General features: G+C 35.5%; 1 protein-coding gene across 3 annotated transcripts in view; it reads left to right on the top strand.

Moving 5' to 3' along the window:
• The window catches only part of CSMD3 (CUB and Sushi multiple domains 3), a 1,281,859-nt gene that overhangs the window by 954,150 nt on the left and 313,869 nt on the right, over positions 1–13,840 (top strand). For all 3 annotated transcript variants that reach the window (XM_051844770.3, XM_051844772.3, XM_051844771.3), the window contains 2 exons: positions 8,446–8,637; positions 12,256–12,382. In XM_051844770.3, coding sequence (XP_051700730.2) covers positions 8,446–8,637; positions 12,256–12,382 — 319 coding nt within the window. The remainder of the gene's footprint in view (positions 1–8,445; positions 8,638–12,255; positions 12,383–13,840) is intronic.

Raw genomic sequence — 13,840 nt, 5'->3', positions numbered from 1 at the left:
AAGTTCAAGGTAGGGAGAACGGAGGAATGGGTAGTACAACCATATATACTCCTCTTAGAAGGAAATCAAACTCTTTCTCTGTATCCCTACTTGAATTTTTCTTAGCTCTCTTTTGTCCACACTGGGCCATGTAGTTATATTTTCATTTCCTAGCAAGGCAAGCAAGAAATTTAAGTATTTGGCAACCTGAATAATTGATTCAGTCTTTGACTCTTATGATATACTTAGATTATAAATGGGAGCAAAATTTGGGGCTTTTTTAGTAAGGAAAAAGAAAAACAATATATTGAAAAGATAAAAACAATACTTGCTACAATGTACAGCTATCATAGATATTCCAAAAATATTAGTTCAGAGATTCTGAATTAATGCATACTTCTGTGATTAATGATGTACTAGAAACCAAGAGACCTGTGCTCCTCATAAAATAACCCTTCATTCATCATTATTAATAGTTATAGTTCTATATACTAAGAAGATAGTGACCTTCTTTTAATCTTTCTCTATCAATAAATAATAATAAATAAATATCAATAATAACACTAGAGGAAAAACGTCCATTTTTTATTTTTTCTAACATAAATGTTTAGCTTTCATTCTTGATTTTAATTTTTTTTAATTTTAATTCATTTCTTTGAAAGGCAGAGAAAGAAAGAAAGAGAGAGAAATCTCCCATCTGTTGGTTCACTTTCCAAATCCCATAATGGCTAGGGCTGGCTGAGGCTGAAGCCAGGAGCCCAGAACTCACTCCAGGTCTCCCACTTAGGTGGCAAGGTTCCAGCTACTTGAGCTGTCACCTGCTGCCACCAAAGGTGTGCACATTAGTAGGAAGCTGGAACTAGAAGCAGGGCCAGGACTCAAACCTAGGCATTCTAATATGGGATGCAAGCATCCCAAAGGCATCTTAACTGCTACACCAAACACCAGCCCAGTCTTCATTATTTTTAGTTATCAAGAAGATGATTTCTTAACATCACACCTTCTTGATGGATTACAGTATTGTCTTCACAGAAGCTGACCTGGTAAATATGCGTGATACCCAACCTTTAGGTCAGTAACTCTGTGTTCAGATATTCTTTTATTGTTTTGTTTGCACATTTAGTTTACTAAAAAATAACTGAAGAAAAACCTGTTATTATAAGAGAAAACTACAAGAATGTCAGGTCCTCTTAGTCTTCCAGTTTTGTTGTTTGAAATTGTTCAATAATCTACATGGAACATTGCTATTACAAAATAGAGATGGGCATCAGCTAATTTGTCATGCCTTTTCTTATAAATTAATGTATACTGAATAACAAAATTGTTATTATCCTTTTTTATAATTTTCACATCACTGAGGAAGTCAACTAGGAGAATAATTTATCAACCTCTGTATTAAACATTCCATTCCTAGAGAACTGGCCATTTACCTTGTCAGATAGGATACCCACATTCCACATCAGAATATCTGAGTTCAATCCTGGCCCTGATTCTTGGCACCAGATTCCTGCTCTGAAATCTTTGGGAGGCAGCAGTGACAGTTCAAATAATTGGGTTTGTGTCACTCAAGTGGGAATCCCAGATTGAGTTGTTGACTACCAATTTCCACTCTGGTCCAGCTTTAGCCATAGATGTCAATTGGGGAGAAACTAGTGAATGGGAGTTCCGTCTATCTCTTTCTTCCTCTCTGTCTCTCAAATAGATAATTAAAATACAAATGCCATTACTAGATAGCTGTGCCTCAGCTATACATTTTGGTCTACTACTAAACGGCTATAGGTTTGACCAAACTAATATTCAGAAAAAACTGAATATTACCACAACAGAATCAGATATGAGCAAATTAATGATGTATAAGACACAAAGTAGCACTTTTAACATATCACCTGCTTTTCTAAACCCAACATGTTAAAATTTAGACAGATATGTCAGTAACATATTTTGTAGCCAGAACTTTATTCAGGGGACTCAGATTATCAGTACTAATAATAATAATAGTAAATACCTTAACTACTGAAAGCAATTGGAATATATATCAATAATTGCTACAAACTTTAAATTCGCAGATCCCATAGACTCAAAATCGTAAAGAATTGTCTTAAATCATTCTTTTATGCCGGCGCCATGGATTACTTGGCTAATCCTCCGCCTGTGACGCCGACACCCCGGGTTCTAGTCCCGGTTGCTCCTCTTTCAGTCCAGCTCTCTGCTGTGGCCTGGGAGGGCAGCAGAGGATGACCCATGTGCTTGGGTCCCTGCACTTGCATGGGAGACTGGGAGGAAGTACCTGGCTCCTGGCTTCGGATCGGTGCGGTGCTGGCCATAGCGGTCATTAGGAGAGTGAACCAATGGAGGAAGAGCTTTCTCTCTGTCTCAGATCTCTGTCTATAACTCTCTCTGTGTCTCTCTCTCTCACTGTCTAACTCTACCTGGAAAAAAAAAATCTTTAAATCATTCTTTTAAAGTTGTAGCTTCAAGGTTTGAAGTTTAATATAATTTGATTAGTAAAATATATGTATATCATATTTTTATTAGTTTTGTTAGTGAGAAAAAAGGAATACCTAACTTTTCTTCAACACTTTCTTTTCTTCATCTATATTCTTTATTATATCTAGATCAAAGATTACTATCATTGTCGTTGTGGGCTATCTTAGAATATTTTCTGTTTGTGAGTTTTTAGTTGGCAAAATTGACATTCCACTTTACATAGCTTTTCATTTAAATAATTCCAAAGTAAGATATATTATTACAAGATTCATGGCTTAAATTACATTTTGTAATCAAAGATAAACTATAGTTCTTAAAGACTATGCTGCTTGATACTATGAATTAAGTATACCACACAATTCGATAGTGATTCAGATTATTATACCATAATCTTCATTCGTTTACTTGCATTATTATTGTAACTTCTGCCACATTTATGTCTTCAGAAATAATATTTCTCTGTATAGATAATATACTTTCTCAATTTCCTTTTTAGCAATCTATTCTCTTTGGTTTTTTAATAATTTGGAGGATCCTCCTTTTTTAAGATTTATTTATTTAAATGGAAGAGAAAGATAGCGAGAGGGAGAGAGAGAGATATTGTTCTTCCATGTGCTGCCACATTCCCCAAATAGCTACAACAGCAGGGCTTGGCTACGCCAAAGCCAGAAGCCCAAAACTTCAATGGACTCTCCAATATATAAACTTACACATATTGTGGGATACAGTGTAGTATTTAAATACATGCATATAAATATGATGATCAGGATAGGGCAACTGGTATGTCTTTTATATCAGACATTATAATTTGTAATGGGAACATTCAAAATCCTCTCTTTGCTAGCTTAACTCATTTGTATTATTGATAGTGTTTTACTAATGAGATATAACACACATTTATTCATAAACAGATTGAGATACATTATGTTGAAGATGAGAGTCAACTGTTTATATTTCAGTAAATGAATACAAATATGAAGTAGCATATTAGCAGATTTTGGTTCAATCTTGAGGACAAATTGTACCTTGGATCCCTACATGGTTCATGCACTAAAGAAACACTTGTACATGTGGAAAAGGAGACCTAAAAGTATAGCCTTTTTGTAAAGGTGAAAAATTGAAGACAGTGTAAATGCTCATCAGTTGGGGAAGAAAAGTGAATTTTAGAATATGTCTCTAGAGGAATATTAAAGAATAAAATATATCTGATGTGCATAAGTGCATTAATATAAAGGAGAAAGGCATTATACCAGGCAATAAATAAAGTCTCAGAAGAATTTTTGAAAGAATTTGTATTTGTAAAATGATCAATATTTGTAAATAATATAGATGTGTAGACATGTAGCAGAAAATATAATAATAATATGTTGGGACAGAGGTTTTACTCAGCTATTACATAACTACTTGAAATGCCCTCAGCCCATTTCAAAGTACCTGATTTGAGTGCTGGCTACTCTAGTTCAAGTTAAACTTCTTGCTATTGCACATCCTGAGAAACAGCAGCCAATGGCTCAAGTGTTGGAACTTCTGCTACCCATGGAAGAGACTAGAATTGAATTCAGGGCTCCAGGTTTCAGCCTGACCCATCTCTGTTAGAGACACTTGAGAAGTAAACAGTAGATGGAAGATCTCTCTCTCTCTTTTTATCTTTCTGCCTTCATATAAAATGAAAATTAATAAATAATTTTTTTAAAAAAGAATAATACGCTCTCAGATTATTTACTAACTCCCAGTAGGGGAGAATACCAAAGAGATTGGAGAATATACAAGGAGTTTTAACTTCTTTTGTGCCATTTATTTCTCTATGGTAGTATATGTATTTTTAAATATTTACTTATTTATTTGAAAGGCAGAGTCAACAGAGAGAGAGGGAGACACAGAAAGATCTTCTATCCACTTGTTCACTCGCCAAGTGGCTGCAATGGCCAGGGATGAACTAGGCAAAAGCCAGGAGCCAGAGCTTCATTCAGGTCTCCCACATGGATAGCAGGGGCACAAGCACTTGGGCCATTTTCCATTGCTTTTCCCAGGCCATTAGCAGGGAGGTGCATCAGAAGTGGAGCAACCAGGACACGAATCAATGCCCATATGGGATGCTGGTGTTGTAGATGGTAACTTTATCAACTATGCCACAGCACCCACCTATTCCATTTTAGTATGAATATGAATATTAATCAGTTCATATGAATACTGAATTTAATCTGAATTATTATTAATATTAATTTGAGGTAGCAAGGCACAACACTGGACTCTATAAAGCAAGATGGTGAGTTTATCATTTCCTTTGTACACTGTTGGTTTCAAATATCTTAAAAATTAATTAGAAATCCTTAGAGAAATATGCATGGTGGTAGGAAAGGAATGATAACTCAGTTTTAGCGTCTTAGAAAGTCAAAAATATTTAGGTAATGAAGATGTCCAGTTCATCTTATGCTCCAGAAATTTTCATTTCACAGAGCATCAAATTTCACAAGGAATGATGAGCATTTGTAGTAGATGTGATTTTTCATAAACATCTTTATTTAATATTGTCAGTTTCAAGTATTTAAGCTTTTCAGTGAAAAGATTGGCAACTGAACGTTTTCATAATGATAAAGCAGTTCTGAATATTTATGAATAAACAACAATGACTCCACCAAATTGGACTAAATTATGTTTTGCCTTAGCTTATACACTGTTGGCCATGTGCATTTTCATTTGCAATGTAAAGTATTATAAATTATCTTAATTTACAAAGAATATCTCCATATTACTTCATCACCAGCAATTGTCAATCACATTTACAAAACACTGAATTTTAAAAGATGAATTTGGTAATAATTCTTGAAAATAGAGCTTGATTTCCATTTTTTTATTTCGACAAATGATTTACAATAAGACACCAAAGTGGTTGTTTCTTGATTGGTTAGCAGAGTATTATGTCTGCTAGAAGGAATGCAAGCAAAATTTTTGAGTAGAGTTGCTTTACGTGTAATATCAAGTGTGCAGATCCTTGCATTAACATGTCCTGAAAATTTAAAGTTTTTCTGTCTCTTCTGTATTTGATAGTCTTACTCACTTGACTATATAAACTTTACATTTCATTATGTGTGTCTGTATGTGAGTGTGTGATCTTAGTAAAGGTATTGGATAAGGAAACCTGATTTAAAAAAAAAAAAAAATCTGCGCTGTGGCATAGTAAGTTAAACCTGCCTGCACCTGCACCTGTAGTGCTGGCATCCCATATAGGTGCTGCCGGTTGACACTGGCTGCCCCATTTCTGATCCAGCTCCTTGTTTATGGCCTGAGAAAGCATTGGAGGATGGCCCAGGTGCTTGGGTCTGTGCACCCATGTGGTAGACCTGGAAGAAGCTTCTGGCTCCTGGCTTTGGCCTGACCCACCCCCCAGGCACTGGGGTCATTTGAGGAGTGAACCATTAGTTGGATGGTCTCTATCTTTCCCTCCCCTTCTCTCTGTAACTCTGTTTTTCAAATAAATAAAATAAACCTTATAAAAATCTCCTATACAAGTATCCAGGGATAACATAGTCCAGGGATGAAAAATAAATGGGCTTGCTCTTCATAAGATAGCCTTCTCCCTCTCTTCTGAAAGGAAGGAAATAAACAAAAAATCCTGTGCTCCTTGGAGATAGGTGGAAAGGATCACAGGTTCTCATTTCTGGAATGTAAATATATCTCTCAAAGGGCCATAGCAATCTCCTGTGTCTACAATTTTTATAACCCAGATATGTCTGTAAGTTTCTGGGTCTCATGTTCCCTTGAATTGTAAACATAAACCTATTTCACAGTTAGGTATATCTCTCTGGAGTTCTCTCACCATGCACACAGTTATAAATTACTTCTCATGGGTTGCTCTTAGCCCCAAAATCTCAGTTTTGCAGCATATACATGCAGAAAGTCCCAGCTCTGCAAAAACCCAAAAATAGTTTTTTTTTCTTTCTCTCAGAAAGAAAACGTGTAGTAAAGTTATTCTCTTTTAGTTCAATGAGTATTTTTTTGGGAAGTGTGGTTTTTCTGGAGCAGGTAGAATATAAAAGTGTATAGTTTATTTAGATAATTACTATTATCTCTTCATAAAGTACATTTTAAATATGAGACTATAAATTTCTGACTTACACTTTTTTTTTTAAATTATAAAAGTAGAGCAGTCTAACATTGTATTTGCAGAAGACATTTGTTACTTGGGCAGTTATAATCTCACATATTTTGTCTGAATTTTAAATTTTTTAAAATGTTTTATTTATTTTGAAGGCAAACATAAAGAGAGAGAGAAAGAGAGAGAGAGAAAGAGAAAGAGAGAGAGAGAGAGAGACATCTTCCATCTGCTGGTTCACTCCTCAAATGACTACAACAGTCAGGGTTATGCCAGGCTGAAACCAAGAGCCAGAAGCTTCTTTTGGGTCTCCCACATGGGTGCAGGGGTACAAGCAGCGGATGTATTAGCAGGGAACTGGGTCTGAAAGAAGCAGTCAGGACTCAAACTGGTACTCGTATGGGATGCCAGTGCTACAGGCGGTGTTTTAAGCCATTAAACCTCAGTGCCAGCCCTGAATTTCAAAATTTTGATGACTGTACACGAAAGTTATTCTGGTCAGCAAAGAAAATCTCATTTTCCTATTTACAATACATCTATCACCAAAGATATATGGTTATTCTTCCCATCTACCAATTTTTCAATTCTCAAGACACCAATTTATTATCAAATGATTCAGTTCAATTGTCACACTACCTGGAGTTAGTACAGATGACCGAGATTAAAGGTTCAGTCTCACAAAATTACCCTACTTCGTATACCAGTTGTAAACCTGTGCCTCCTGTATTCCAGACCAACCAGGTATAAATTAGATCCCTACAATCCCATTGTTGGGCTCAGTAATTTGCTTGAGTGTTCACAAAGTTCAGAGTACACCTACTTATATTTACTGTTTAGCAAAAAGGAGAGAGAGAGGTACATAGATGATGCTCTAAAGAGCGTAAGTGCTCCTGTCCCTATGGAGATGAGGTGTATCATCCTACCTGTACATGGATGAATTCTCCAAACTGAAAGCTCTCAGAATTCATTCTAGTATTTCTGCAGAGACTGTAAATCAATTATTTATTAAATCATTGGTCATGAGTAACTGACTCAACCTCCATCCCCTCTCTGCTGTCTGGAGCATTTGTGTATGGGGGTGGGAGTAGGGGTGCTTAAAGTCACAATCTTCTAATTACAAAGTGAGCTCCTTTGGAAATCAGCTGCAAACTTCCAAGAATCATCGTACTGTTAGAAACTCTCCTGTGGTCAAAAAGAGGCTCATTATAAATAATGAAAGGTGGCCGGCACTGTCGCTCAATAGGCTAATCCTCCACCTGTGGTGCTGGCATGCTCCTCTTCCAGTCCAGCTCTCTGCTGTGGCTGGGGAGTGCAGTGGAGGAAGGCCCAGTTGCTTGGGCCCCTGCACCTGCATGAGAGACCAGGAGAAGCACCAGGCTCCTGCCTTCCGATCAGCGCGGTGCACTGGCCACAGTGGCCATTGAGGGGTGAACCAACGGAAAAAAGGAAGACCTTTCTCTCTGTCTGTCTCTCACTGTCCACTCTGCCTGTCAAAATATAATAATAATGAAAGGTGTTTCTGTCACTCAGGAAATTCCAGGAAGCAAGAATAACACTAACTATGCTTATTTCTTAATGTATATCTTATCACTGCCAGAATCTAATAATAACCATAAATTACTTGAAGCAAGCAGGAAGCTTAGTAATAAAAATCAAGACATAAACCATGATGTCACTGTTAAATTTGAAAAATGCAAGAAATTCTAATTTTCAATAAGTTCTATTTGGTTTTTAAATATCACCAAATCTAAATGTGGTAAGAGTAATTCATTTGTGAGAGTTGTGTAGTCATATTAAAAATAATAAAGGAAAGAGGCCATTTATATCATTTTAACTCTTCTTGATAATTTTTTTTTACCATTAATTTATTTATGTTTCTCTCCTAGGTTTTGAACTTTCACATTGTGAAGATCCTGGCATTCCACAATTTGGATACAAAATCAGTGACCAAGGGCATTTTGCTGGTAGCACTATCATTTATGGATGCAATCCAGGTTACACTCTCCATGGAAGTAGCCTTCTCAAGTGCATGACTGGGGAGAGAAGGGCGTGGGACTACCCTCTACCTTCCTGTATTGGTAGGATACTCCTTTAGACTTTTACTATGTGTTTCTATGGAAGTGTTATCAAAATATACTGGAAATATTTTGTACAATTGGAAAGGTATTTGTTCTGGGATCAGAATATTTGAATTATATTTGTAGTAAATCAATGCATTTTGTATTTAAGAAAACCCAAAGCCAAAATTTACTACCCTGATGCTGCACAAGATTTCATGAGGGATAGAAAACTTTTTTTTTAAATAATGCATAATCAGGTGAGTGATGTTGATGATTTCCATGATAACAGGGGAGGAAATTCTGTTAAAGATGGCTCTTTCTTCAAGAAATTAATAACTTCACCATCTGGCCTAAGATTATGATTTTCTGTCCTTACTAATCATAAATACCTACTATGGATATTTTTGTTTCTGTCAAATAAAGAAATTTTGTGTTTTTTAATTATTGAGATTACTGGGTAATTATCTTTCTGAAGCTTATATATTGATCATTGAAAAATTAATTTTATTCACCAAACGGGAGTATGTAACCTAGGTCTCTTATTTGAACACTGTATTTCATTTTTAATCTTGCAAACCAAATTCTTTTAATAATAAAATGAACTCCCAAGTTGTATCACCTGGTGCATTTGAGATCAAAATGCCAAGTAATATTTATAATGAAGAAAGACAGAGGGGGAGGAGCCTGGCACAGTGGCACAGTAGGGTAATTCTCCAGCTGCAGCACCAGCATCCTGTATGGGCACTGGTTCTAGTCCTAGCTTCTGCTCTTCAGATCCAGCTCTCTGCTATGGCCTGGGAAAGCAGAAGATGGCCCAAGAGCGCTTGGTCCCCTGCACCCACAAGGGAGACCCAGAAGCTCCTGGCTCCTGGCTTCGGAGCGGCTCAGCTCCAGCCGTTGTGGCCATTTGGGGAGTGAACCACCAGATGGAAGACCTTTCTCTCTGTCTCTCCCTCTCACTGTCTGTAACTTTACCTCCCAAATAAATAAATAAAATCTGGCCTGTGCCACGGCTCACGAGACTAATCCTCCGCCTGCGGTGCTGGTACTCTGGGTTCTCGTCCCTGTTGGGGCACTGGTTCTGTACAGGTTGCTCCTCTTCTAGTCCAGCTCTCTGCTGTGGCCCTGGAGGGCAGTGGAGGATGGCCCAAGTGCTTGGGCCCTGCACCCGCATGGGAAATCAGGAGGAAGCACCTAGTTCCTGGCTTTGGATCAGCACAGCGCGCCGGCTGTAGCAGCCATTTGGGGGGGGTGAACCAATGAAAGGAAGATCTTTCTGTCTCTCTCTCTCACTGTCTAACTCTGCCTGTCAATCAATCAATAGATAAATAAATAAATAAAATCTAAAGAAAGAAAGAAAAGAAATACAGAGGAGGTAAAAGAGCTAAATTAAATTCAGCAAACAATATAGTAAACATTTCCTCAATGACTGAAATTAACCTGGAGGAAGTATCAGCTTGTTCTCAAAATAAATATATGCCAATAATAGTGACTAATCATTAAAAGATAATAATGAATTAATATATAGTATTTAGATAGCTGTAGATTGTCCAAAATAGTTTGTATTTAAAAAATTTTTAAAAAAACACAAGAAGCAAGGGGCTGGCATCCTGGCATAGTAGGTTAATTCTCTGCCCATGGCACTGGCATCCCATTGGGTGTTGTTTCTAGTCCTGGCTGCTCCTCTTCCAATTCAGCTCTCTACTGTGACCTGGGAAAGCAGTAGAAGGTGGCCCAAGTCCTTGGGCCCTTACACCCATTTGGGAGACTGGGAAGATCATCTGGCTCCTGTGTTCAGATTGGCGCAGCTCTGGCCTTTGCGGCCAGTTGTGGAGTGAACCAGTGAATAGAAGACCTTTCTCTCCATCTCTCCCTCTCACTGTCTGTGACTCTACCTCTCAAATAAATAAATAAAATCTTTAAAAACAAAACAAAACAAAAACACAAGAAGTTATAATGACATGTTAAATATCATTACTAAGAATACTAATATATTCTTATTTTTATAATAATAATATATTCTTATTTTTAAGGTCATATATATGTATTATTATAAATTATATTAAATTGATGTTGCAATGCAAAAGAATATGCCCTTAACCTTGTGTAGGTTTCTCTCCTAGCCAGAATTCTCCAGAGAAACAAATCAAATAAATTATTTCTACCATTCTATCTACCTATATCTAACTTAAAGAATTTATTTATTCTAAGGAATCAACTCATGTAGTTGTAAGGGCTGGAAATTTCTAGGTCTTTAGGACAGTCTAATAGGTTAGAAATTGAGGAAAGAATTTATGCTGCAGTTTTGGGTGATAATTTCTTTCTTTTCTGGAAAATGGGTTTTGAATTTTAAGAGCTTCCAGCTGATTGAATATTCTCGTGTTATTGAGAATAATCTCTTTCTTAAAGCCAGCTGATTGTGGATGGGAATCAAATCTATAACATGCCTTCATATATGGATTAGCCTTCGATGGAATACATAGAAACTAGTGGAGCCAAGCTGATACCTAAAACTAACCACCAGAGTGTGGTTAGAGATAATATCTAAAGTTTTGAAACAAATTTACATATATGGAACGTCAAAATGGAGCCTTTAGATTGTAGTGTCATCAGATCTCTTGCAAATGTAAAAACTGTCTTTTACCTTCTTTGGTGTAATAATAAAAATCCACAAGCAAAAAAATAATTTAATCACTGAATCTGAGCAAGATTGAAACTGTTCAGAGAAAAAGGAAAATAAATAAAGGAGTATCTTCTAATAATTAAGGAAAAACGCTATTTTGGTTTATTTTTTGGCAAGAGAATAATTTGGAGCTGTTTCATATGCATAATACATCACACAGTGTTTTCCTTGTTTCTGGTGTTTGAAGATGTAGAGCAACACAATTAGCAAAAATATTTATTTTCTCTTTTTTCTAATATAGAGAATCATTTCTAGATTGTTTGCTTACTGAAATAAAATCACTCCTGACATTCCAGTAGTATTTAAATGTAGAGAGAATACCCCAAAAGTTAAAATTTTAATTATAATACATGACAATCTACCAGTTTTTATTTTGATAAATTTTATAAAAATTAAAGACCACATTAAATCAGTGCAAAAGTAGATTTAACTGAAGTAAAAAAATGTAATAAAAATGTCAGTGTGACTTTTTGAAGGTTAAAAGGGAGAGTTTAAAGTGATTTAAAGGAGAATAAAAGGACAATGAAATTTAGAAGGCCTGAGGGACCCCGGCAAAGATTAGTTTTTCTCAGAGGTGGGGTAGCAAGATGATGAATTATTCAGTCTGTAATGCACTAGCAGTGAGCATCCTGCCATCTGTTTCCCTTTTAAACTTATCATTATTTAACAACACATTTTAAAATGTTTGGAAGCCTAACTCAGAAGTTTGATGTGTCCTTTTTTTGCCTAATTAGGTTTGTTTTATTGTTTTTATGTGATCTGAGACTGTCATTTTATTGTATAATATATTCTCGCATGAATTCATACTTTAATTTGAGAAAGCTTATACAAATGTATGTTTCAAGAGGAAAATTAATCAATATTTAGCTTTCTTAATGTGAAAAAACATTATTGACAAATTTGTTTTGAAAATATTTGAAATTGCAAATTAAACTTCTATTATTTTTTATTAGCTGAATGTGGAGGTCGTTTTAAAGGAGAATCATCTGGAAGAATCTTATCTCCTGGTTATCCTTTTCCATATGACAATAATCTACGTTGCATGTGGATGATTGAGGTAGATCCAGGAAACATCGTCAGGTAAAATTGATTTAATTTTCTCAAAGTTATTATGAATATGAATTTCCTGATCATCTTCTATATACAATATCCATCAGTATCAAGATTTTTCAATAATATTAACCTTGATATGATTTAAAATATGAACAGTATTTATTAACATAACTTATTACTTTATGGACTGCAGCAATAACTCATAGAACCCTGAGAAGGAAGCTTACCATAGTTACAAAGCAAAAGTGTGAAACTTTTCCTTGCTTCTTGTGAACGCAAGAATCACTTCTTAATGATTCAACATGTTGAATCTAACAATTAATAAGGATAAGTTATATCTGTTATGGAGAGATCACCATAAGTGTATTTTCATGACTATTTAGAAGAAATTAGAATGGAAGGAGACTCAATTCCATTTCCTGTCTCCTTTAGCCTTACAGACATTTCAGAAGCAACTGTGGTTGTTTTTCTGCTAAGTGTAGGTTTGGGATTCGTAATTTTCCATATTGTTGCCCTTTAGATGAGTATGTAACAATTTCCTCCTAAATCAATAATGGTGAGTTTTCCATGGCTAACACAGACACTCTTAGTCTTGGTATTACCATTATGAGTTTAGCTGGGAATGGATTACTAAATGAACAAATTGTCCTTGTCACAAGTGTGTTATCACTCACAGATAATAAGTTTAATAATTAAGAATTTCTGCCTCATATAAATGGAATTTTAGGAGGGCTTTTAGGTGGTACACTCCTATGCATTGGTATATTCACTATCAATTGGTATATTACTTTTGCAAGGCAATGTGCAGAACTCAAAACAAGCTATCCTGGATATATCCCCAATTTATTTTACTTTAGTCTAGATTGTGCATGGCTTTATTTCAATATTAAAATTATTGCACTTAAAATATGAAATCCAATGATTCTCTAATTGTTGAAAATGAAAGTAAATATTTTGTTATTAAAGTGCACCCAGATTTAAAGCTGTTACAATTCATGCATCAAAAGTGAATGTGGTACAGTTTAGTTGAGGAAGTTACTAAATGTGGATTTCTAATCTTTGCAAAAGGCAAAAAAGTATTAGATATTAATTTTATCTAGATTAGACATAAAGCAGAGCAGATTTAACATGAAAGAGTAGTAAAAGTATATACTGCACAGTCAGATAACTTGCTACCCTTGTAATCATTTAAACTTCACTTGCCACGTTGATAAAATTAAGATGAAAATTGTTACTGCTTCATTGGGTGACTATAACAATGAAACAAATATATCTATAATGCAATCTGCAGAGCACTTGATACACAAGAGATCCTCTATAAATGTCACCTACTACTGCCACAGTTAAAATTCATGAACACTGAAAGGAATGTATACTTAAAATCTCTGATTTGCAAAGGAGATGCAATTATGTATTTAACCGTATTTTAAAGAAAAAATTTACATAATGCATAGAAAGCTGATTAAGTTTGTGTGATGTTTCCAT

The sequence above is a fragment of the Oryctolagus cuniculus genome, chromosome 6 (genome assembly GCF_051225735.1).
Source record: "Oryctolagus cuniculus isolate XC-2025 breed Fujian yellow rabbit chromosome 6, ASM5122573v1, whole genome shotgun sequence".
NCBI lineage: Eukaryota > Metazoa > Chordata > Mammalia > Lagomorpha > Leporidae > Oryctolagus > Oryctolagus cuniculus.
Note: the sequence above shows the minus strand (reverse complement) of the source record. Positions and strands in the feature narration are given on the sequence as shown.